The following is a 27,538-nucleotide window of genomic DNA, read 5'->3' on the forward strand; positions in this document are numbered from 1 at the left end:
AAAAATTAAAATCCACTAAATCTATAAATGATTAAAGCACATACTACCATAAGAAATAATTTCTCCAAACCAAAAGGGAAAACATGGTGTATGGTACCTGCGTGTACGTGGAGGCTTCGGAGGGGGAGAATCTGTTTTTTCAAGGTCCAGAGAGCTAACAATCTTTTCGGTACTAATTTCATCCTGCCAAAAAGAAAAAACACAACAAAACAACACTATCAAAGTTATTCTCCAATTTACTCTAAAACTTTATAGAGCTTCTGCATATACACTGCAAAAACTGTAAAGACCCTGAATGTCATAGAAGAGTAAAAACTGAATTCCAGCCCAAATAGGCCTGCACCATTTGGAAGGAAGATATAGATTGCTAACACTACCCCATCTTTCTACTTTTAATAGATGACTATTAGTTAATAGGAAATGTGTGAAAACTTGTACCTCAAAGAGAGAACTGGACGGTAGCATAAACATTCAATAAGACATTCTCACCAATGGACCTGCCAAGTCCCTTTTCTCTAGAGGGAGAGGACTTACCTCGGGGTTCCCATCTCTCTTTGCCTAAAGCCCAATGCTCTTTCTCCATCTAGCCTCTGGCTCTGAGCATAGTCCAAGTTTCTCATCTTGCAAGCATCTTCTGACCCATCGATTTTGTTCAACAATCTCTTTTCATTTCTATCAGGTGGCTGATATTAACTATTTCCTATAGTGTCCACCACAGAAATAAGAATGTTTTAGACTTAGTGACTGGAAGTGGGAACAGAGCAACGTTCCAAGCAGGATCCCAAGTCACAAGCTGGTAAGCTTGCCTGTATTCACCTACTGTACATTGAAGGTGAGGCCCTTAAGAGGAAGCTCGACAATTTGGCCATTAAGAGGGAACTCTACAATTTAAAGATTTCTAGCATATGAGGGGTTTATGGCCTTTTGTTTTCTGGATTCAAATGTAATCACTCTTTATCCAGAATTACACCTTTTTTTTTTTAACCCAGTCTTAGAATCAATACTTTGTTGGTTCCAAGGCAAAGCAGCAGTAAGGGCAAAGCAACTGTGGCTATGTAACTTGCCCAGGGTCACATTTAAAATGTGTCTGAAGTCTGATTTGAGCCCTCCCTTCTCTAATCTGGCTCTTTTTACAATCAGCCTCCTAGCTGCCCTTATAATTTTTTCCCCCCTAAGGATTTTGGTTTGCTGCAATTTAAGGAAGGTAACTACTCTGAAATTTGCTGGTCCTTCTGTTTTATCTTTTAGTCTTGTAATTTTTAGTATGCAAGGGAAAGACATATCTCCTGATACGAGTTTTGCTCCAAGAATTCTACTATCACCATAGTGAGATTCTGTGTTCTCTACATCAAATATGTGATGCTAAAGTTATGGTCCATCATAGAATACTGCTTTGGTGGTTTTAAAAAAAATTTTATTTAATTAAGAAATTTTTTCCATGCTTACATGATTCATGTCCTTTCCCTCCCCTCCTCCCACATTCCTCCTGAAGCCAATGCTCAATTCCACTGGGTTTTACATCCGTCAATGATCAAGACCCATTCCCATATTATTAATATTTGCACTAGGGTGATTGTTTAGCATCTACATCCTCAATCATATCCCCAACCAACCATGTGATCAAGGAAATATTTTTTCTTCTGTGTTTCTACTCCTACAATTCTTTCTCTGGATGTGGATAGCATTCTTTTTCTTAAGTCCCTCAGAATTGTCCTTGATCACTGCATTGCTGCTAATAGAGAAGTCAACTACATTGGACTGTTCCACAGTGTAACAGTCTCTAGTGTACAATGTTCTCCTGGTTCTGCTCCTTTCACTCTGCATCAATTCCTGGAGGTTGTTCCAGTCTCCATGGAATTCCTCCAGTTGATTATTCCTTTTAGCACAATAGTATTCCATCACCAACAGATACCACAATTTGTTCAGCCATTCCCCAAAGGGCATCCCCTCACTTTCCAATTTTTTGCTACCACAAAGAGTGCAGCTATGAATATTCTTGTACCAGTCTTACCTTATTATCTCCTTGGGGTATAAAACCAGCAGTGCTATGGCTGAATCAAAGGGCAGTCCTTTAAAGCTCTTTGGAATCTTGCTTTATAAAGACCTCTCTGTCCCCTTCAATACTAATATGTATGCTATTGGTGTATAATTTCTCCTAAAAATGTTATAAAGATCAGCCAACAGGATTCCAGCATAGTGATTATTAATATTCTCCTGGATGTCCTTTTACGGGTGTAACAGTTAAAATTAGTTTCTCTATTAAAAGTATTATATTTTAGAGGTTTGTTAAAGATTATTAGAATTAAGAAATAAAGAAAACAAGAAAGCACGTGCCTAGGCCCAGAGCCCATTCAACAGCCTTACATCTTGCCTGCGTGTGCTTAGAAGTGGAAGCTGAGAGACCCTGAAGTAGGCGGAAAGTCAGTTTAAATACAAATTGTGTTCTTGCACTCAGGTGAGGACTCGGAGATTATAGGGCATTCTGGGAACTACAAAAGACTTCTGGGAATTGAAGTCTGGGGTTCAAATCTCCATTTTACATGGGTAATAATGTCAGAGGACTTCCCCCCCCCTCCAATTGGGTTGTTTTCTCCTCTACCAAATATCTTAAAAATCAATTACTAAACACTTATTTTTGTCACATCCACCATGGACTGTAACAGTATATATCTAATTCTAAATCCATTCATTTTTTTAATTGTCCCCTCCCCACTCAATTCTACTTCCACTTTATCAAGAAGCACCTCTAGGACGACTTTGAAAATGTGTACTGAGTCCAAATGTTGTGGCTTCATTGTTGTCAACAGTACATTAATAAGAAAATTAATTTTTTTAATCTGTTATTCATGTGTTGGACCTGCAAAATTCTTAAAGACAATTATCACTTGTTTTTTTCAAATTATCTTAACAAGGAACAAACCAAACTTTTTACCATCCTTGCTTCCTTCCTCTGGACAATGCCCAACCTAACAATGTACTCTTAAAAAATGTGGCATCTATTGCTAAATACAGTATTGTATTTGTGGAGGGGCAAAGTACAACAGAGCTACTGCCTCATTTTTCTCAACACTGTCCAAGAGTCTTAACTTTCCCTGTGATGTCATACCATTCACTCATGAATTTTCAGTTTACTAAAACCCACAAATCCTTTTCAGATGAATTGCTCTCTGGTCATACTGCCTTATATTTATTTTATTTTGGGAATCCTAGTTTTAAGAATTTTAACTGTTTCATTTTATTATATCTGGCAGGAATTTATCTTCATCATACACTTTAAATACCCCTGTGACTAGTAAGATGTCACCTATCTCTAAAGGTCTACTCTCTACTCCCTTTTCTTTTTCCCTTATGCCATTTTTGCTTTTTGTTGAGGGTACCCTCAACAATAAGGTAATATAAATCATCTAATTTGCAGAATTCTCATAAAAAGATTACAGAGAAATGACAAAATATGAATAGGAATCAGTAATTGTAGGTATTTTTTTTCAGCTACATTTTCAGTATTCATACTCTAAATGGGATCTCCTTCCTTTTCAATTTTCAAGATGACATTATGTTGCCTCTACTATTATCAATGATAAGAAGAGATAGTATTCCCCTTAATTTCCCATTTTCTTTTATTTTCACCTCTGAATGTTTTATGGATGTTTTTATTGCTTAGTCTGAGCTAACAAATATTACCATAGGTTCTTCCAATTTATCACTATTTCTTGTTTTGTCAAACAGTGCTATTTTCCTGTTTTAAAATAAATTTTTGACATTTTTTAATATTGTGAGAATTTTTCCTGATCTCCATCCTCTCCCCACCTCAGGGAGTAATCCCATATAAGAAATAATATTTTAATATGTTTTGTATGATTTAACCTGTATACTTGATATTATATTGCTTGCTTTCTCAGTGGATATGGGAGATAGGAAATTTAGAATTCAAAGCATAAAAAGAATGTTAAAAAGGTAATGGCGGGGGGGGGGGGGGGGGGTTTAAGGGAAAAAAGAGGAAATTAACAATAAAAGATTAGTACATTGAAAGAGCCTAAAAAAAGACATTATGCCACCTTCCTTTTTATCAGGAATCCAAATAATCAAAATTTGTGTATTTTCTATACTATTTTCATGAAAAAGTGACAAGCAAGCTAACAGGAATTTATTCTGAAAATGTATTCTCTAGGGTTTCATAGGATTGCTGCATGTTTGAAAAGATTCAACTACTCCTAAATTCAAGCGTATCCTTAGAACCTTACTTTCCCAAGTCATTATTTCCCATTAATGTTCCACTTCTTTCAAGTTTTTTCTTTTTAGTTTCTGAAAAACACCAACTGTGGTGGAGTAATGAAAATAATACCAACCAAAATAGTTAGAAAAAAAAATCCAATTTTATTACTAAGTGATCTTAAGAGAAATAACTTCTTCTACAAGTCTCACTTTCCTCATTCATAACAAACTGGTCAATCACCAAGTTAAAAAAAATTAAAACAAAAAAGGAGTAATTCTTAATTAGTTCTTCATTTCATCTTAGATATTTCCTTAATTTTTTTTTAAACTTGGAACCAAAATCTCCTCTGTAGGTTGATAAAGGGGTTAAAATTATTTTATTTCTCCATGAGGTTTTTAGAGGATTCAAAATTATTACATAAAACAGTATTTTAGGTTAGGAGATGGGAGGAAAATAAATGCAAATCAACACTAAGAAAATGAGAAATAAGATTACGATTGTCAAATAATAACTACATCTTTGGGAAGGCAGGAATACTTGTTGCCTGATTTTGAGAGCAAAGATTTAATTTATAAAAACCAAACATAAGTTGGAAATTAATTTTCCTATCATAGAAGAGACATAGCCAAGAAGCATGCTCAACATTAAGTAGGTGCCACTTTGTAAATGAAACATGGCCATAAAGAGAAGAATTTATTTTTTTAAATTGTTGGGGTTTTCCCGTCTTAGAGTTAATACTGTGTATTAGTTCCAAGGCAGAAGAGCAATGAGAGCTATGTAATGGGGGTTAAGTGACTTGCCCAGGGTCACACAGGAAATGTCTGAGTCCAAATTTGAACCCAGGACCTCATTTCTAAGTCTGGCTTTCAATCCACTGAGCCACCCAGCTGGCCCCAAGAAAAGAATTCTTAAAAGTTCATACATAATTAGATAACTTAAAGCTGATATATCTGCTATATCTTAGTAAAAACAAATTTCTAGAACATTTCAAATCCAAATAACTCACCACTACATCAGAAATTTTCCAGTCTGAATATTCTTCATATTTTTGAAGTTGTTTTTCAAACAGCTGTGCTATAGCTCGATGAACGAGTTCATACTGTTCCTATTGTGGGCCAAAAAAGTAACAAAGTACAAGATCTTTAAGTAGCCAGAGAATTCATAATGTAACAATATAGCTGTAAAAAGAAACAAAAGTATACCTTTGTTTGTACTGCAGAATGCCTTTGTGTTCTCATTTCTTGTATTAAATTGAATACATTAAACTCTTCAGGTATTTTCTAAAATAAATAATTTATTGCATGAATTGTGAGAAATCACTATACCGAAAATTCAACCTTAGTTTGCATCTTATGACTATATTGGTTCCCTATTAGCAGTCATTTTATTTCCCTCCACCATATCCCATTACTAGTCATAGACAGGGCCTTTGACATTAGGATAAACTAAAGAATGGAACATAAAAAAACCTCATCCTGATTATGTCAAGCAATCTCTAAAAATATTTCCTGCCCTATCTTTTACTTGTTTCTTATTTTTAACTCTGGCAAAATCAAGGAGAAAGAGGAATAAGAGAGGGAAAACTCCATGCTCGTCTCACCAAGGATGTATAACTTCTGAGTTTCTCATTTCTTTGAGAAAAGGGACATAAATAAAATTGCAGATCCTTTAAGTAATCAAGTATTTTTAGCAAGACTTATCATGTTCATATTAAAATTTAACTATAGAATTTAGGTACTTGAAAATTTTTTTTATTAAAGATATGCTTGCATACTGTTAAAAGATGGTACACTCAGGAAAAGGAGTGTTTTGCCTAATCTAAAAAAAATTGTTGAAAAATCATTCTAAAATTTCTTTTTACATACTAGACATAACTAGATCATTGGTTTCACTCTAAGAAAAAACCCACCAACTTATTGTACTTAACTATAGCTATAGAAATGGACTAGATGTATATTTACATACTTATTTATTTTATATTAACTTTGCACTTTTGAATGATCACAAGCCTCATTAGCCTTAATTAAATTATAAGTTCTAGGAGAAAAAGACCGTATCTTATACATTTTTCCCCAGAGTACTTATGATGCTTCAGACATAATAGGGTCAAGAAATCTCTACTGAATAACAACTTGTCAACTACATATATATTTTAAAACCGTAACCTTCTGTCCTAGCATCAATTCTAAGACAGAAGAGCAGCAAGGGCTAGGCAATTGGGGCTAAGTGACTAGCCCAGGGTCACACACTTGGCAGCTATTTTTGAAATAAATAAAATTTATCTTACTTTGATTTGCCTGTGAATGCAGCCAAGTTTCTAGTTAGCTAAATCTGAAGACAAGAGAAGAGCAAATTGGGGAAAGGCTTATAGAAGGAAGCTAGTGGCTGTAGATTAGGGTTATTGATAGCAGGTTAATAGTAAAGGGAAGAGGTTTCCCCTTTTCCTTCTCCTTTCTCCCTTTGCTTACTGACTCACAAAATTAGAGAATAAAAACTGGGCAAAAAAGGCCACATGGTAGCACACAGAATAGGGTTTTCCTTTTCCCCCTTTCTTCCTTATCTTTGGCTAAAGGAAATTTCTCAACTCACTGAAATGAGTATTAATGTTTAAAATAAAAAATAAGCCCCAATTCTGAAATGGACAATTATCAGAAATAATTTCTGTTCATTTCCCCCCCTTTAAAACCATATATTAAAAAAAAATTAATGCTATAAGGTAACAGAAGGCAGGGTTAGAACGTGTATCCCAAGTAATAAATAAAACAAGGTGTGCAGGAAGATTATAGTAGGGCCAGCAGAACCCTTCATATTCTTTGGAAGGAAAAATATTAGATTTTCTAATGTAAATATACTACTGCAAAAAGTGAGAATAGCATAGAAAAGTTTAACTGATTAAAAAAAAATTTTTAATGGATAAATCTAAAAAAAAGTGATCTGATATCCTCAGAAGAGATACTTTAAGAGCTACTGAAAGGGGGTGGCTAGGTGGTTCCATGGATTCAGAACCAGGCTCAGAGATGGGAGATCCTAGGTTCAAATCTGGCCTTTGACACTTTCTAGAAGTATGGCTCTGGGCAAGTCCCTTAACCTTCATTTATCTAGCGCCCCCTTACCACTCTTTTGCCTTGGAACCAATACAAAGAATTGATTCTAAAACAGAAGATGTGGGTATTATTAAAAAATCAAAAAACAAAACAAAACAAGGCACTTATAGAAAATATCCACTCATTTAAAATCAAGTGGCATATTTCATCACCCTCCCAACCCCAAACCTTGAGAGATTATATCAGTACATGTCATCCATAAATGTCTATATTCCAATGGATACTTACATGTAAATAATTGTGTATAAAGTAACATAAAAACCATATGAACTTTCAAAGTTCTTTTCTCTTCAATTTGTTTGTAAGAAAAGCTATGAAAACATCAGAACACTGATTAAAATGATCCTTACCCCAGCTTTTAGCAAATTCCATGTATAATCTATGGCACAAATGGCTCCTGTTCTTCCACAACCTGCACTATGGATATATAATTTTTAAAAATACTATTTGATACTTATAAAAATAACTATAGTAAACACAGTAAAATGGAAGATATTTTCACAAAGATAACTAAAATTTTATGCAATTATTTTTAAGTACATCTACTTTTCAATTAAAATACTGCATTCATTCATATTAAACATACATCCTAGTACTAGCACTTTGTTAATTCAAATTCATAATTTTACTTCAGTGGCCTAAGCCTCAATGATTTGGCTATGCTTTCCACTAATGAATGTGGTCTTCTCCTTTGTTTCTTCCATAAATCTTCTGAGAATCTACTCTCTTGAAAGCAGTCACCTAACTATTTTAACATTTCTCATGCACTAATACATGCCATGGATTCACCATGATATTTCTGAATCTCCCATCATTTAATTACTTTTCCAATTATACATTTATCCAGATAATTTCCTAGGTCACATCTTGCACTTGAGCCTTTGTTAGTAATATTGCTACCACCTTCTACCACTCTCACTCAATCTCTCCACTGTCCTGTGGTCACCAAGAATTCTTATCCCCTGGAAACTGAAGAGATTTATGATTCATTAAGACAGCATCACTAGAAAAATACATGTATTTGTCAGAGATATTTAGGATCCCTCACAACATTACATAATTTCCCAAAAGCAAACCAATATATTCTTTCTATAAGTCATTGCTGGACATAGATATTTCATTGTCCATCTTTAGCATCTTTCTAAGATGTATGTAATCCAATAGGTTATCCAAATTTCACTACATTTAAGAGCTTGGGCAACAACTCTTTACCCATTTGATTTTTCTTATACGAATTATTTTCTTGAGATTCAATCTTGTTGAGAAGGACCATAACCCTAAGGTTTGATGTAATCAGTAGATCATCTTTAAACAGAAGTATTTTTAGGACTTTACTATATAGACAACTGCATAGGACTATCTTCTTTAGCAATGAACAATTTTGAGGGAACTTATTTTCCCTGTTTTGTCCTATACTTGACATATTAATAATGAGAAATGATTAAACAATGTTATTTTTTGCTTGTTTCTCTCAAAGTATCTTCTATAATTTAAGACATGATGGGAAAATTCTTGTTGAAAAGGACCACTTAGTTATATTTTTATAATTAATAGCGTGAAATAATATATTCTCTAAAATTTTACATCAACAGTGCAGATAGGAAGATTCAATCTGATGCAGAAAAATGTCTATGAAATCCTGCCTCATTCCTTCTCATTCTGTATCAATGCAATCTACCACACATGGGTAGATCGGACTCATGAAAGTTTTGTAGAAATCAAAAACTAAATACATATAAATTAGAAATGGAGCCAAGTGGCAAAGGAAAGCATTCCTGAAGTCTCAAATTCTCCAAAAAAACTTTAAAATTAGGCCTCAAAACAAATTCTGGAGCAGCAGAACAAAAAGGGTTGGGATAAAACAATTTCCTAGCACACAATAACCTAAAAGGTCCGTAGGAAAGGTCTATCACACTGGGGTTACAACACAATCCAGCACAGGCAATACCCCAGAAAGATTGCATCTAGCTACACCTCTTTAAGCTCACAGTAAATTTTAAGGACAAAAGAAACAGTACTTGACAGCAACCAGGGCTCTCAGCCCAAAGATAAGGGTGTCAGATAACTGGTCAGAAGAATACAAGAATTCCTATGAAAAACTGTTGCATTGCCCATATGTGGATCATATTCCTGGGTTGCATCCCAAGGCAAGGAGAAATATACTATAGCATACCAGCTGCCTCAGGGAGCTAAGTCATATTTCCAGGGCAGAAAAGCACACATGCAATTGCTCAAAATCAGAGCACAGGCCAGAAGAGTAGTAAATACACTTATCCTTAGAGCATAGTGCCTTGGAAAACTGAAAACTTTTAAGGCTGCTTCTCCCCCACCGCCCCAAACTAGCTCTAAAAACAGGGAAGACCTGAAGCTTTGGACAATATTCCAGGAGTAGAACCTAACTCTAACATGTTAAAAGAAAGAGGCTGGGAAAATAAGGAAACAATTAAAAAAAAAACAAAACATGATCAATAGAAAGTTTTTAAGGTGATAGGAAAGACAAAAATACAAACTTAGAAAAGTAGACAACAAAGTCAACTATATCCATGTCCTCAGAGAAAAATATAAATTGGTCTCAGGCCCAAATGGAATTCCTGGAAGCATTCAAAAAGGATTTTAAAAATCAAATAAGTAGAGGGAAAATTGGGAAAAGAAACAAAAGCACTGCAAAACAATCATAAAAAAAATGTCAACAGCTTAGTGAAGGAGGCACACACACACACACACACACACACACACACACACACACACACACACACACACACAGAAAGAAAATATCACCTTAAAAAGCAGAATTGGCCAAATGGAAAAGGATATACAAGAGAAAGATTCCTTATAAGAAGAATTGGTTATATGGAAAAACATGTACAAAAACATCACTGAAGAATCACTTAAAAAGTAGAATTGAGGTACAAAAGCTCACTGAAAAAAATAATTCCTTAAAAATTACAATTGGGCAAGTAGAAACTAAGACACCAGGAAACAATAAAATCAAAATTTAAAAATGCAAAAATAGAAGAAAACATGAAATATTTCATCAAGAAAACAACAGACCATGAAAATATGCCTAGAAGAATTTTAAAAATATTGGTCTATGGGGGCAGCTGGGTGGCTCAGTGGATTGAGAGCCAGTCCTAGAGATGGGAGGTCCCAGGTTCAAATCTAGCCTCAGCCACTTCCCAGCTGTGTGACCCTGGGCAAGTCACTTGACCCCCATTTCCTAGCCCTTACCACTCTTCTGCCTTGGAGCCAATACACAGTATTGTCTCCAAGACGGAAGGTAAGGGTTTATTTAAAAAGCATAAATATATATATATATATATATATATATATATTGGTCTACCTAATTTCTTGAAGGTTCATCATATCTTTTATCAAGAAAAATTGCCCTAATATTGTAGAACCAGAGAGTGAAGTAGAAAAAGAAAAAAAATCTACTGATCACCTTCTAAATCCATCCTTCTTACCTCTGGCAATCACCCAACCCTAATATTATGGGACAGAGCCAAAGCAACCTTTTCTCTATTCTTCACATGACTTGTTTATCTACCTTTGCAATGGTTGCTCCACATGCTGGCAATGTATTCCCTACTTACTTCTAACCAAGAGTCCCTCTAACTTTAAGATGGAGTTCGATTGCCATTTTCTACTTATTCTTTCCTACTCTCTACAACTATTGTTAGTGCCTTCCCTTCCAAAGTTGGAACACATTTACATTTAATATGATTACTATTACATTTATACTTAATATAGTTGATATCTTTTAAACCATGTTTTTTACATACCTTTACCAAAAAAATTTCTTCAGTTTAAGGTGAAAGAGCATCACAAAAAGATACAAATCAAAACAAGCAATAAATTAATTATGCCTAAAACATAGTCACTCAAAATAAGTAAAATATTAGTTTACCATATAAGGATATCAGAAATAACCACAACTTTATTTAAACTTTGAGTAGAAAAAAATTACAACAGTGTTGGAAAACTATTTTGTACCTGCAGTGTATACAAATAGGCACATCTTCATGTTCTTGATATTCCCTCATAAGGCTGATCATGTCGAGAATAGAATCAAATGATGAAGGAACGTCATGATCTGGCCAGTTCACATAATGAAATTGATATAGTCTACGAGATTCCTTGAAGAAATTCAGAAATTTAACAAACAATTTTGAAAATGGTCTTTGAAGTTTTAAAATGTAAATATTTTCAGGTTTAAAGGGATTTTTTGTTCATATTTTTAAAGATACACAGGCATGGTTTACTAGTTATTGTTTTAAAATGTACTGATAAATTAGTGTGCTGCTGTGGTAGATGCTATGGAGATTAAAAGATAAAAACAAGAAATGGTCCTAATATGTAAGAAACTTAGTGTAGATTTCTGAAATAAAGCATAAATTACCTTCCTTATTCTCCCCACTCTTAAGCTTCACACGTTGGGAAAGGGGAAATAGAAAGGGCATAACAATCTTTTACATTGCAAAAGATGGTTGCATGGAATTTTAAAAGCTGAAGTTAAATAACTAAAGTTCATAGCATATTACATGTAAGCAACAGAGGATCAGGAAGGTTAGGTGATATTTTCCTAGATTCTCTGCCTAAAAAAGGGTGTGGGAGGTCACATCCTAGGGATAGCAATATGGAGCCTTTAACAACTAGGTGGCACACTGGATACAGTGCTGAGCCTGGAGTCAAGAAGGCTTAATTTCAAATCTATCCTCAGATAGTGAATAGTTATGTGACCCTGGATAAGTCACTTAACTTCCATCTACTTCAGTTTCCTCATCTATAATAACTACTTTCCAGAACTGTTGTGAGAATTAAATGAAATATTTGTACAATGCCTGGAGCATATAGGCACTTTACAAATGCTAGTTATTACTGTTACTATCATTTTTAAGTGTATATGTATATAAATATTTTACACACACTTATAAATAATGGCAATGAAACAGATTGGCCTTATGTATATTTACAAGTTGTACAAATTCTATTAGAAAATCAGAAGCCAAGTAAGATGAGCTAAGATCTAGAGCAGTGGTTCTCAACCTTTCTAATGCAGTGACCCCAAACCAAAAAATTATTTTGGTGGCTACTTCAAAACTGTAATTTTGCTACAGTTATGATTCAGAATGTAAATACCCGATATGCATTATGTATTTTCATTGCTACAAATTGAGAGGTTGAGAACTGCTGATCTAGAATATAAAATCTACAGGAAAACTGAGATAGAACTTACAATTTTAACTTATAACCAATGCCAAATGAGTAGCTGCTAGGACAGAAAAGCCTATAGAAAGGTGGTTTCATGTGATACTAAAGCTGTTATTAAAAATCCTATTTAAAAAAATGACTGTACAAAACCAGAAAAATCCTAGCCCTTGTACTAAAAGAAGACTGCTTCATCTACAAGTTTTTCAAATGTATATTTATTCAGTTACTAAAAATTATCTGTTTAACTGAATAATTTTTAAAAAACAAACAAACCTTGCCTTCTATCTTAGAATCAATATTAAGTTCCTGGTTCCAAGGCAGAAAAGCAATAAAGGCTAGGCAACTGGGGTTACATGATTTGCCTAGTGTCACACAGCTAGGACATATCTGAAATCACATTTGAACCCAGGATCTCCTATCTCCTAGGCCTGGCTCTCTAACCACTTAGCCACTTAGCTGCCCCAAACTACTATTTTTTATTATAAACCTGGAAATGTTTAAGTTCAGTTGACTGGATACTGCATATCTCAAGATCTCTAAATTGTCAAAAACTTAAATCTAAAACTTCAGAATGAATACTAAACATTTCTTTAAATATCAACCTATGAAACAATTTCTTTACTTAAAAAATAAGTGAAGTATCAGCTCTAAAAATGTTGGGTTGTTTTTAAAAAATGGTAATATGACATTAATGATAGCCTGATGAATTGTTGGACTTTGACAATCATCTTGTTTCAACTACGGATCAGAAGATATCATTTAAACCACAATTACAAAAAAAAAATCAAAAATTTTTCAGTTTAAATTTTATCTTCTATTTAAAAATAAATTCTATTACTTGAGCAGTCAGGAAAATGCCACAGACTTAGAAGTCAGTGTAATTTTAAATTAACTCTTAAGTAGAGGGTATTCTGCCTTAACTTTTTCTGAATAAACAAAAAAAAAGAGTAACAACAAATATAAGAATAGAAAGAAAATTATTTTGTTCAGAAAATGATGAACCCTAACCCTAAATTCCTCTCTTGCCTCCATTCCTGACTCTGTGATGGTGATGGCAAACCTTTTAGAAACAGAGTACTGTGCTTTGGCCCCATCTGGGAGGGAGGAAGTGTTTCCATTGGACTGCTAGAGGCAGGTGTCTCAGGTGCACAGAGAAGCGCAGGTGACTCTGACGGCCTTGAGCACTCTGCTCCCTTCCAGTTCTGTGCCAGGCTGTGAGCTCTGCTCCCCTCCAACCCCACCACGGGAATCACCTTCACCACAGACTCAACAGGCTGCCATCCAGGTCACATCCTCACACAGCACGTGAGCTGCCCACCTTACCCCAGACAGGGGAGGGAAGAAGAGCTCCCATTAAGTTGCTGAGCAATATACTCAGGCGAGCATGGAGAGGGGGAGAGGAGCAGCCAGCCCCACCTCCCTCTGCCTTTATAGTAACAGATTCTGGCATACTCTGCTGGGGTGACAGTGGGAAGGCATGCCCACAGAGAGGGCTCTGTGTGCTGTTGGCACACATGCCACAGGTTTGCCACCATTGCTCTATGGACTTCTTTTTCTACCATGACCCACCAACCTTCTTTATTGTGGAAGATCACTCTGATCCTGTAGCCTCTTATGCTGATTAGATAGCTCTTCTCTGAAATCTCGTTTAAAGAAATCATCCAGCCTAGCCATGGTCATTCATTCCTCAGGACTTCTTTCTCTATCATGGTCCCATGTGGGTACACTTTTTATGTGTGAAATATTCTTTTATGCACTGTCTTCAAAGAAAAAGACCAGGGATTCTATCTATTGTAATTCCCAGCACAGAGCACACTACCTGGTATATATCAAGTGTTTTATAAGTGCTTGTTGACCTAAAAATAAGTAATTATGTAAAATGCAACTGCATAGTTATAAACAATTTATACAGATTAACTGACAACTAAAGACAGTTTTCTTAGAATATCTTTTAAGACATAGGTGTTTTTATTAAAGTCCAAATATTTGAAATGAAAAGATAAAAATGTCAAATTTTTAGTCACTGATTTTTCTCCCATTTTCCACATAACTATAAAAAACTTTTAAACTAATTCATCTAAAGCCTATTTAAGACTCTCTCTCTCTCTCTCTCTCTCTCTCTCTCTCTCTCTCTCTCTCTCTCTCTCTCTCTCTCTCTCTCTCTCTCACACACACACACACACACACACACACACACACACACACGCACGTGCAAATCATACCCTGAGGGTAGACTCTTAACTTAAAGTACTTACATTTTGAAATTCAAGTAACAACGTTCTAATAAAGTAGTCTGTCCTAGCTTGTTCAGCTTCCTAAATGAAAGGAAACAACTGTGAGGTATTATAAACACTGACCATATAAGGAGACAAAAGGGGAAGATATTACTAGACAGTTTGAAATTCAGATGAAACATAAGTTTTATAAATACTCTCTCTATCGCTTCTTGGCCTTTTGGCTAAGATCAAGCGTGCTATCTAAATACTCTCTGTAGAAGATTTTACTTTTAGTAGTTTCTACCTATGGCCAGGGTTTGCAGTGCCTAAAAAAAAAAAAAAACACCAATCCTGCCAATTTCAAAAAATAAGGTAAAAATGAAATTTAAAAATATTCAGTGTCTAATACTTTCCTTGAGTATGTTATTTATTTTACAACCACCACAAAACTTATAGGGGGTTCACTTTTTCTCTTATAGCATCTCTAAGGTAGGACAGAAGGATGAGAAAAGTAATCTCTTAAATTTCAGCCAATTAGATAAACCTTCAGATAAATTATATCCACAATGCACAATTTTCTGGGATCTTGGATAATCAGCATCCATTTCCCTTTTTATTCCTTCACACTTTGACACTCAAATAATTTTCTTCATATAGTAAACTAAATAATTCTGAGGTGTCTTGTTTAAAATAATGTTCTTGTATCAGTTCGTAATCTTCGTGAAATTGCATGCATTAGAAAAAATTTCTGATATTTCTTAATTTAGAAACATTACATTAAAAATGTAATGATTTGGCATTGTAGCAAGAATATATTTACCACTAACTTCTCTAGGCCCCTGTAGCCTCATCTGTAAAATGAGAGTTGGACTAAATGACCTCTAAGTTCTCTTTTAATTCTAAACCCTAAGATCCTATATAAAAACTAGCTGCAAGAAACAGCTGGTTTTATATATGAATAGTTGTTTTATTACATATAAGTACTTCACACTAAGCATCTATTTAAAGCAGTATGACAGATCCTGAAGCAAGTTTAAAAAAAGAAAATACTATATAACAGTATGTTATAACTACTGTACTAAGGGCTTGATAATTTACAACAATAATTTTGTTATTAAACACCTCAGAGTCAGGAAGACGGGGATTCAAGTCCCACCTCTGACACATAGTTAAAAACTTGGGCAAAATCATTCAACCATTTAGTCCTCCCAAGCAACTCTCTAAGACTGTAAATAGCAGAAGATTTACTTTGCTTATGTTAGTGGAAGACATTTCCTCACCAGGATTTATTCCAATACAGTGAAATCACAAGCTCCAACCATAAAGGAGATATGTTATACTAATGTATATACTTACACAAGTAATTTGAAATGGTGAAAACGTTAGAGATTCATCCCCATATAAAGGCCAGTATCGTTCACATTTTTTCTGTTGGCCAAAGAAAATTATTCAAATTAAGTTACTTATAGGCATAGCTCTTTTTAAACATCTAATTTCTCTTAGACAACTAACTACTCAAAATTAAAAACAGCACCAACTTCCAACTTTTTGCTTAGCTTCCAGTCCTCTTTCAAATGTCTCAATATGACTAATGTAATTATCTACATGATTCCCAAAATCTGGAGATAACTGGTTCTGTGCTATTATACACTGGTAGTACAAAGTTGGATTGGTTATAAGTTTAAGTTCATTAACTTAAGGCAGATCAAGAGACACTTGTGCTTTCCTTGTTTTAGATCTTATCAAACCTCCCAAGATCATAAATCATATTTATATAGTACTTTAAAAGTTGCAGAGGTTTCCTACAAACAGACCTATGAGATAGGCAGCACAAGTTCTCATTTATAGAAATAACAGCAGCAAACCATTGTTAAAGAGACTTGTCCTATTTTACACAGAGAGTAAAGTCTAAAGTAGGTTTCACAGCCAATGATCCTTATTCTAGAATTCTATTCATTGACTTATCAAATAAAGGCCAAAAATACCCTCTGATCTCCCAAAATATATACAAGCTTATGAGACATTGATTCTCTTTTCTACAGTAATTTAATCAAGGAAAACCAGAAAGAGAGACACCTCCACCTTCTTTTATTCTTCTAGATTTAGATAGCCCTGATCCCAAATATTCTCAACTTCTCAACACCATGGAATCTATTTGATATTTAAAAAACATTCCTTGATATGCCAAAATGTTTTAACTAATTTCTAACAATTTTTAAAAATAAACACTTGACAGTTTTGAAAATAGTCACCAATCAAGAATTAAAAGGATTATTCATTAGCAATGGTATCCCCTTAGGCATTTCCTTTCCCTAGTCCAGGTTATTTGTGGCGCTCTCTATTTTTCTGGATAATTAGGAGGATGAGGGTCAAAGCCCAATTTAACTGAGTTCTAGAAAAATCCTATGACAGACTAAAAGGGATGATTAATGAGTTATTTTTACAATGAAGTAGCAATCACAAAAATTTAGCATAGCTTCCAAGAATAAGTCCTATCAGCCTTACCACATCTATTTTCTTTTTTGGGGGTGGGGAGATGTTTATTAGACTAGCTGATTAAAAGAATGCCACACTGTTAAATGATGTCTTAGTAGAAAAGATGCATATATATGACCTAGAGTTAAAGCATAATCAGATGGATTCAGAAGTGGTTGAATAACATGACCCAAATAAGTCATTAATGGGTTAAATCAATATGAAAGTCTCTTAAGAGAGCCTCATAGACCTGTACTTGATTCTGTTCTGTTTAACAAACATTTATGTTAAGCATATGTTTACACCTTGGATGAATACCAACCACATTGTTTATCAAATCTATGAACAGCACAAAGTTGAAAGAAATACATAGGTAACATGCTGGAAGACAGGAAATAAAAAATTGTTGTTCCAAATCAAGTTAAGATTAACTTAAAAGAAATGGAGGATGCATCTAGGTGGCTCAGTGGATTGAGAGGCAGGTCTAGAGACAGGAGGTCCTAGTTTAAAATATGACCTCAGATGATCTAGCAATGATCCTGGACAAGTCACATAACACCAACTACCTGGCCTTTCTGTTCTTCTGCCTTACAACCAACACAAAATATTGATTCTTAGATGAAAGGTATGGATTTTAAAAATATAAAGGTTTGTACGCAACTTCACAAAATACAAAATGGGAGAGGTACAGCTAGGTAGATAGCAATCCAACTGAAAAAGATTTGGCGTTCTAGCGATTACAAGATCAACAACTAAACAGTGCAATAGTAAGGAAATCTATATTGGGATCTTGCTGAGTGACTAGAAAGTTTAAGTGCATGGATTAAAAGTCTTATGTACTTTTGTACCTAAGGCTTACTACCATGGCTTTAAACTCATTGAGCATTTAATATTTTTAAATTAATTTCAAAGATAGAGGGATTAATAAACTAATTCCATCATAAAAAATTACAGCTCACAATTGACATGGTATGTGTCCCTAAAAATCTGAATCAATCATCTGAAATTATTGGAGTGGGCACAGAGTTTTTTTGCATCATTCATCATCACTGAAAATAAGAGTTTCATTTTAAAAGCCAGTAAAAGGAATAATGGTACATTTCTGATAAATTCTCTAAACTCCTCAGTTAAAGAAAGAACTGAGCAAAAATTTTGAATAGAATTGGTTATAGAAGAATTTAATTTTAATTTCTCATGTGCTTTCTTAGGTGTCAATGGTAGGAATGCAAGTCAAGTCATATAAACAAAAATTCATTAAGTGTTGAGTGTGTGCCAGGCATAATGCTAATAATAAGCTTGAGGATACAAAGAAAGGCCAAAAAGTCCCTAGGGTGTCAAGGAGTTCACAACAAACAAGATACAATCTTAGGTTCAAGGTACTAGCACTTAGAAGATTAGGAAGGGCTTCTTGTAGAAGGTGGGATTTTAGCTAGGTCCTAAAGCAAGATAGGGAATCATGAGAGTCAGGAAAAAGGTACAGTTGGGAGAGAGAATGTTTTTTTCAAGGAATATAATGAAAGCCAACATTACTGAATCACAAATGACCTAGAAGGGAGTAAGGTGTTAAGAAGTAAGGAAAGGTAGGAAAAGCCAAATATAAGATTCTTATATTTGATTCTGGAGATAAAATGGATCCTCTGGAGTTTACTGAAAGGTTTGTGAAGCAGGGAGCAAAGTGATCTGGTCAGACCTATGCTTGTGGAAGACCAATTTGATAGCTGTCTGGAGGATGGCTTAGAGTGGGAATGGGCTTGATCAAGGCAAAAGGATTCAAGAAATACTGCAACGATATAATAGGCTTAAGGCAATAAGAGGCCTGCACCTGGGGGGGGGGGAGGGGGGAGGGGGGGGGGAGCAGTGTCAGAGGACAGAAGGAAGTATACATAGAAGAGATGAGTCCAACTAAACAAAAATATGTGCAGCTACCAAATGACTTATCCTAGTTCAAAACAAGAGTTAAAGAAAATCAACCCCTCTAACTCGCCAAAATCAGCATTTATTAGGAAAGGAGAAGACTCTAAATGAAAGATTCCCTGATAAAGCCAAATGCACCAAGTTCCTTCAGTAAGCCTTGTAAGTTATCTGTGTTTCAATATCTTTTATCAGGAGTATTTTTTATTTATTTTCTTTAATATGGTTCATTTTATAAACAATGCAGCCCAACTTTCAGCATATGTAGTACGAATTAGTATCTCTACTAAAGGGTTACTAAGAAAATTTTTAAAGGCAAAATGGAAAAATCTTACTTTTCTTCATGCCTTAGACACACATATGGACTAGAAAACAGGTCCAAGCAAATTCTGCCCAGAGAACTTGCTCTACTAACTGGACAAACTCAAAATATCATAGTTCTCAATTTCACAGAAGTCAGAATTGCCTTCATTTCCAGGATACCTTCTCAGAAAGAAGCCTGTTGAATGTGTAGTACACTCTCACTGAATCTTTAATTTCCCTGTCATAAAAAAATTTTTTTTGGTAAATCATGCTAAGTAACAGGTTCATATCTTTAATTTTTAATACATTTCCTAAAAATAGCTCACTGTAACAAGGGTCCGAGATCCCTACTGCTGCACTACACTGCAGATGAGACCAAAATATATTAAAGTTCTCCTATCTCTCATGGGAACAATACCATCTCAGGGAAGGGTATAAAATATGACTGTTTGAATCATGTAACAATGAAAAAATATTCTAAATAAAAAAATAGGTTTTGAACAATGGAACTGCTTGTAGGATTCAGGAGGGAAAAGAAAGAGCTGAGGGTGTAGGGGGATCAGGAATCATGTAACCATGGAAAAATATTCTAAATTTTTAAAATATATCAAATAAGACTTATTATTCACATAGCAAACTTTGCATACTAGCTGAATGATATAGTAAAATTTAAATGTATCACCTTTAACACTAATGTGACAAGTGAGACACACTATAAAAAGTAATAATTAGTTTACATACCCTTCCCATTTCAAATTCTTGACATGCCATTACAATGATCTTTAAAAAAAAAAAAGCACATACATGTCAATTAAAAGAACAATTTTACACACACAAAAAAGCATAATTCAGGATCTTTTCTTCTTCCTCTGCAAGTATTCACTTGGTTTACCCAAACATGTACAAACTACTAAATTTTAATATTAATTTTTATAAGCAAACTATCAAAATCACACCCTAGTAACAATTCAATTTCTTTGAATAATTTTAAACAAATTAAAATAGCAACTAGAAAGAGTTCCTCCAATTATTCGTGCTTACTGAGACACAGATATAAAATTTAACTATAAAAATCAGTCTTAAACTGCTAACTATAACAAAAAACAAATAGAAACAAATGTACGAACAGATACATGTGAGGAATATAGTAAATTCAACTAAGATAAAAACAACAGTAATAAAATATATAGCTTCATCTAATTTTAATATAATTTTGGATATAATTTTAAGAAAGATTTCTTCTGTCTGATTTTCTGACACTACTAAAATAATGCTTTTAAATAAAGATAAAATTAACAAAGCAGCAGCAATATCAGACATTTTAAATAACTTCCACAGAATTTGCTGAATTTAGGAAGTATGATATAATTTTACATGTTACATTACTAGATACTGTCCTATGATGAATATGAGAGGATAAATAATAATATCTGGAAATTTCTCAAATTTCAATAGTTCTAGAAAGTAACTAAAACTTTTGCTACCTTAACAAAGCTGTTATTTAAAGTCAAATTTTAATTTAATATAGCAGAAGTCAAAAAGAATAAGAAAGAAATCAATGACAAGTTATGACAGAGTTCTACATTAAGGGAAACGTGGTAATCAGAAAAAGATATCTCTGAAAAAGTCTTAAGTTTCACATAAACCTCAGTATTATGATACACTATTCTTAGAAAACAGATGTGGAAACAAATTACTTACTACAACATTGTATTCCCATATCATCCTCCAAAAATCTATAACTGTATTTGCTAATGGTCCTTGGGTTGCAACATATGCTTTTGGCCCATAGACTCCCTAAAAAAAGTAAAAAGCAAAATTCACATGCAAAGGATTATTAATAGTTTCATTTGTAGGTGTCTCAAACTTGACTCTCACTTCCCTTATATTTCCCAAATATTTTCTCATTATCATAGTATATAAACCTTCTAAAACATGTTATTAAACACCCATCTGTATAACACATAAAAGATTTAGAGTTATCATTTCAGATTTCCTACAAACATTGCCCTCATTCTATATGAGGAATCTGAAGGTCAGAGCAGTAAAACAACTTGAATAACATGGAGTGAATATTCCAACAGACGGCCTGCCTCTAAAATCTTCTTCAAGTCTACATACAATTATTATTTACGCCAGTCCTTCTATCAGCATAGAGAAATCAAGAAAATAATAAAAGGGCACAAGCAAAGCTAGACCAAGTGACATTTTTATGTTTTATTTTGAATGGGTTATTATTTTAATGTACTCTAAGCAATATTAAAAATTAATATTTTTATACATGCTGATAACAGGAACACATAATGAAAAAAATTTCTAAATCAAAATAAAAACTGACCTATCATTAAAATTTTTTTTAATTATAGTTTTAAATAAAGATTTCAGGATTAACCCCAAAAATCCATGTTAAGAGAATTTCATCAAAAATAAAATGTTACTTTATTTTGTATATCAATTTAAATAGCAAGATATTTCAAAATAGTAGTATACAACAAAACTGAGACAAAATGAGTTCCTTAAAGTTATTAACAGATAATTCATTTAGATATGACATAAACTACAAAACTAGGGAATGAAAAGTAATTTTTACCAAATGAAGTTCTTTCCTTAGACCCAAAATTTTATTAGAATAGGAGATGATGAAACTCCTTTAGTCAACGAAGATTAGCAAGTACCTACTGCATAACATCAAGAAGTTAAGGGAATTGGTACAGAGCCACATGGGCAGTATGTGACAGAGGTGGGACTTAAAACTCATCTTTGGAGTCTTTCTGACTCCAAGCCTGGCTCTCATCTAGTATGCAATGCTTCTTTTTTAAAAGAACATTAATATAAATTTTTGAATGCCTATAGTTTGGATTGCCACCAAAAAAACAAAATAAATTTTCAAATAGGCTAGGTTAATAATTCAAATAAACATCAATGATTTAGTTCTATCATTTATATCACAAGGTTCAGAAGGCCAAACAATAAAGGTAAAAGTGCTATTGTAAATACTAGCTATTATTAGGTGTTAAAATATACCTTAATAAAATTCGCATTGATGTAGTCTGAATCTTGGGAAGGAGTCTTTAAAGTCAGTTTAACTCGGCTGTGATCAACTACAAAAGAAAAGATTCCAGTAAATTACTTCCCCCTATTATGTGTCATTATTTTGTAAACAAACACAATTTGACCAAAATGAATGATAAAAATTATATTTAAAACAAATAGCCAAACAAACAGGATAATGGAAGGATGAAAATGGGAATTCTAAAAAGTACCATTATTGAAATGCTTATTAGTAAGAAAAATTAAATAATTTAGCAATCTAAATGATCTTGTTTTTATAATAATTCACTTAACACCCACCCCCCATTTTAATTAATGGAACCAAAACTCTAACAAGATGCTAGGATCCTAGCTATAAAAAGAACTAGTGAAGGAAATGGTAAACCACTCAAGTATCTATGATCTCATTTTGAGTTTTTTGACAAAAACAATTGGACATCAGTGACTGAACAGATAAACCATTTATGTCAGGAACTTCACTACTATTATGGAAATTAAAGTTAATAGCCAGCATATACACTATTTCAGCTTGGCTTAATTAGCTAATATTTACTTGTATAGTACTCTTAAGTCTAAAAGGCAGTTTGAGATGGTAGGAAAATATCCCTTTTTAATTATTAATTCAACTCTTACAAAGTGTCAAGTAAGATATGGTAAAACTCAAGGTAAAAGGATAGTTCTCAGCTATGCAAAATGCTACTCTACAATGGTAACAATATTTCTGCCTAGAAAGTATTGATTCTTAATACTGAATTATCCAATAAATTTACTTTTAAGGCAACAAGTCTTATTCTTTCTTAGACATTGGCAATAAGATACAACAGAGAGAAAAATGTTGGAGACACAAAGCTTTGCATATTTTTAGCAGGTTCTTTTAGGAAGTAATATAGTAAAAAAAAAAAATCTTTTTCTGGTCTGAACCTTCTCTTGCTATTAAGAAAGTAAAATTTCAATGGGGAAAAGGGTAAATTAAATTAATACCTGGTAATTTTACAAAGAAGTTGGATGCAAAATACATTAAGGTATGCTGACAAATATAATGAATGGATCTGAAAAGGGATATAATCTTTTTATCAAGCACTCCATCTCCTCCACTATTCTCAGGAAGGCAACATTTTCAGGAAAATCAAGATTCAGATATTTCTCCATTAATTTCTTTGTTCATCCACATCCTTTATCACCTTACCATTATCTTCTGTCTTAGAATCAATAATGTATGTGGTTCTAAGGCAGAGAAGAGTGGCAAACTCTAGGGCAATGGGGATTACGTAGAACTTTACATCTTCACTGAGCCACCTGGGCTGCCCCCTAACATTTTTATTGAAATAACTTTTATCAAATTAATGTTTTTAACATCTTTCTGCCATTTTCCCCTTCAAAATCTATTAGTGATATTTAATCATTAAGGAAATTAACAAAACGTGAATTTAACAATGAAATTATTCAGTTCTTTCAGTATTATCTTCTTTACTTCAGAGTGCCTGCCTGTAAGGGTCCCAATTAGTCCTTTTCTTCATTACATATCACATTAGATCTGCAAGTAAATCAAGAGCACAGCCCAGGTTTGTTTTTTTCCCCCCCATCTATTTATAGTATGTCCCTTAGCCCTTGCATAGTGTCCAATCATATTACTTTGAACATAGTGAGTATTTACCATTTTGCAATCATATGATGATCTGCTGTCTTCAGATAAGTCAGAATTTCCTCATCTATCATATGAGGGGCTTCGAGTAAATAACCTGAGATAGCTTCCAGCACTAAGTCTTTAATCCTTTAAGTATCATATCTAGGTATTGAAAGGATACAGAAGAGAGTTGCATGCTGATAACTAAGATGGCAGAATCAAGGCACCTCTGCTCCCAAGACCCAAAAGGACACCCCAAAAATGGAAAATAAATTTCATGAAAACAAAGGAAAGCTGAAGTAGCACATCTCATTGGCGTCTAAGTAGAGGGAAGCCCAAGCTTGAACAGCCCACAACTCTGAAATAGGCAATGAAGCTACAGAATGTAAAAGATCCAACCACAGCCACTCCACACAGGTATAAGAAAGCAGGAAATCTACACGCTCTTGCATACAATCAGAGCCTGAGACTGGAACCACAATGAACTAACCTGCTCACTCCCACTTGGAAACAGACTGCCTGACCAGCCCACACTACTTGGCAGGGGTAGAGAAGCAGCAGAGTGGGGATTAGCCTAGGCCACAAAACAATAGGGAAACTGGTAGCACAGGGTGCTGAGCATAGCTGGACAAAATAACTGGAAACCTTGCCCCAGAGCAAGCCAACAGAGACATCTCTTTGACAGACACCCTGTGAGGAACAAGGGCAGCCAGGCCTAGTCCAAGTACTAGAGAAGAATAAATACCCTGCAAACTTGGAGCAGTGTGCACTTTACCCTAATAACAGAGAAGAACTTCAACAGATAGACAAGGTAACTGGAAAAATTAAATTTTTAAATTTAAATTTAAATTTAAAAATTAAACAATACACTAGAATAATGAGCAAAAGACAAAAACAACAACAAAAAAAACCCCTGACCTTAGAAAGTTACTTTAGTGATGGGAAGACTAAAATATAAACTCAGAAAAGAGCAACAATACCAAAAAAAAAGGAAAAATTTGAAGACAAGGGAAAGGGTGAAAGGATGTCAGGCTTCAAAAGAATCTTTGGAAGAACTTGAAAATAAGTTTAAAAAAATTAAGAGGATTGACAGAAAAACTCAAGTTGGGAAACAATTCCACTGACGATAACTCCCTAAGGAACAGAATCCGGCCCACATGCAATGGAGGAGTGCCTTGAACCCATTAGTAGACATTTTTAGCACCCTGAAAAATACAGCAATGGCTTTATTCACAATTTTTCCCTCTAGGTACTTTTGTGAGAGCTTATTCTCAACATTAAATAATATCTAGACTAATGAAAGAAACAGATTGACAGATGATGTTAGTAGCACTTGCTTGGGCTTGAAGTGTACAAAATACCAACCTTCAATTGAAGATTTAGCCAATGAAATTCAGCAACAAAAATGTCATTAATAGGTAGGTTAATTAAAGAATTCCCCCTCCCCCCCTTCACTTATCTTAATTCATGGCACCCACACAAGTTAAATAATATCAAGACCAACAAAATAAAGTGAGATGAACAAAGAAGTCACTAAGCAGGTAAGTTAAATAATTAGTTTTTGGTTTATTAAATACAGTTATATATTACAATTATACATTTTTGTTATTTAAACTATAAATATCGTGAAATTTCAGGTTTTTTCTTGAAGTGACACACCACCAGAGTTGTGCTCAGCTTTTTGGCAAATTTTGACACACCAAGTTCAAAAGGTTGCCCATCACTGCCTTAGAATAATCAGTTAAAATGGCAATAAGGAAAATACCCTTCAGCTCACTCTCTAACTTTCCCCTCTTCTTCTTGCTACTTTTGATCTAATAAAATTATTAATCTACAGCCAGGCTCCTAATGTTAATTCTTACATACGGAGCCGGGCTCAAAGAGACAAAAAACTATGCAATACCAAAGCTTTATCTATATACCAGAGAGCAGAAATAAGGGGAAAGGATCTATCTGTACCCCCACACACACATAAAAACCTTTTAGCAGCTCTTTTTGTAGTGGCAAAAAACTGCAAACTGAAAGATTATCCATCACTTAGGGAATGGAAGCACAAGTTCTGATATATGGTTGTAATGGAATGTTGCTGCACCACAAGGAACGATGAACAGGATGAGTTCAGAAAAACCTTTAAAAACTTATATGTATTAATGCGAAGTGAGGTGTGCAGAACCAGGAGAACAATATATACAATAACATAAATATTAAACAACTATCAACCGTATAAAAGTAAACTATTATCAGCAAAGCAAGTCTCCAAGATAACCATAAGGGATTCATGAAGAAGGGATTCATGAAATTGCAATCCAACACTAAAGGAACTGTTGGAATCAGTGCATATCAAAACATGCCTTCTTCATGAGATTTCTATTTTATGGGTTTTGAGTCTTCTATCATGATATGAGCAATAGGGAAATATATATGGGTATAACATATCAGATTACTCAGAGAGAGTGATAGGGAAGAAGAAAATCCAAATTTTAAAATATCAAAAAACAGCTGTTTCCACATATAACTGAAAAAATAAAAACCTTTTATAAAGAAAAGATATAGAACAAAAATGAGATAGGGAGAAAAAGTTTTCCCCAGTGCCTTTTTGGTCCCCTTAATATTTTCCCCATGTTTTCACATTCCCTCTTCTAAGACTTCTTCCTATGACCTGTTTTCTCAAATTATCTGGAAGACTGGACAAATGTTGAGTGTACAGAATGAGAACCATTTTGTTTTTGAGGGCTCAGAGATGTTTTTATCAACAACATAAAGACATGGTTTTCATATTTTCAAATGTAATGATGTAGCACAGAAAAAAGAAAGTTTTTAGGCTCTCTGACCCCATTTTCCTCATCTGTGAAAAGAGGGTAAAATTTGGAGGCTATATATAGCATAATGTGAGAAAATTACTGTAATCTATAAAAACAATGACAAGTTTGGTTCGAATCTGTTTTTTCATTAAGTTAAAAAAAATGGTCCGCTATGCCATACAATCTTATATATACACTGGGAGACTGATTGGCTTTTATAAGGATTATATACACAACCAGTATGTATCTGAAGTAGAACTTGAACTCATGGTCTTCTTGGCTTTGGGGCAAATTATTCATTGCCATGATGCCTGAAGATGAAAAATATAATGCCCTATGTAAAGGTTGATTTTTTTTATAATCAACTAAATAAATATAGCATAATAGAAGACATGACTTAAGTTCACGTGAAATCATCAGGTTGACCACAAGATTCATGAGTCAGAAGAGTATGATGTGTTTGCAAAAAAGAAAAAATTAATGCCAAGTATAATCAGAATGTTAGTTCCATAAAACTAACCACATCATATCTTGGATTACATTCATTTTAGGTTGTTTGTTTTGTGCAAAAGAAAATTTACCCAGCCCCCTTATGACTTCATGTACCTGGCATATGTGAGGGAAAATGA

General features: G+C 34.0%; 1 protein-coding gene and 1 long non-coding RNA gene across 4 annotated transcripts in view; one reads left to right on the top strand and one right to left on the bottom strand.

The window, feature by feature from the left end:
* LOC103093745 (uncharacterized) overlaps positions 1-27,538 on the top strand; it is a 99,168-nt gene that overhangs the window by 56,666 nt on the left and 14,964 nt on the right. The window lies entirely within an intron of this gene.
* The window catches only part of PTPN12 (protein tyrosine phosphatase non-receptor type 12), a 106,361-nt gene that overhangs the window by 14,860 nt on the left and 63,963 nt on the right, over positions 1-27,538 (bottom strand). For 2 of the 3 annotated variants that reach the window (XM_056799499.1, XM_056799498.1), the window contains exons 3-12: positions 22,458-22,534; positions 21,135-21,230; positions 20,175-20,213; positions 16,101-16,172; positions 14,784-14,843; positions 11,311-11,453; positions 7,668-7,734; positions 5,416-5,493; positions 5,220-5,318; positions 98-183 (exon numbers count right to left, since the gene is read on the bottom strand). In XM_056799499.1, coding sequence (XP_056655477.1) covers positions 98-183; positions 5,220-5,318; positions 5,416-5,493; positions 7,668-7,734; positions 11,311-11,453; positions 14,784-14,843; positions 16,101-16,172; positions 20,175-20,213; positions 21,135-21,230; positions 22,458-22,534 — 817 coding nt within the window. The remainder of the gene's footprint in view (positions 1-97; positions 184-5,219; positions 5,319-5,415; positions 5,494-7,667; positions 7,735-11,310; positions 11,454-14,783; positions 14,844-16,100; positions 16,173-20,174; positions 20,214-21,134; positions 21,231-22,457; positions 22,535-27,538) is intronic. The other variant, XM_016426062.2, reaches the window with a different exon arrangement.

The sequence above is a fragment of the Monodelphis domestica genome, chromosome 5 (assembly GCF_027887165.1).
Source record: "Monodelphis domestica isolate mMonDom1 chromosome 5, mMonDom1.pri, whole genome shotgun sequence".
Taxonomy (NCBI): domain Eukaryota; kingdom Metazoa; phylum Chordata; class Mammalia; order Didelphimorphia; family Didelphidae; genus Monodelphis; species Monodelphis domestica.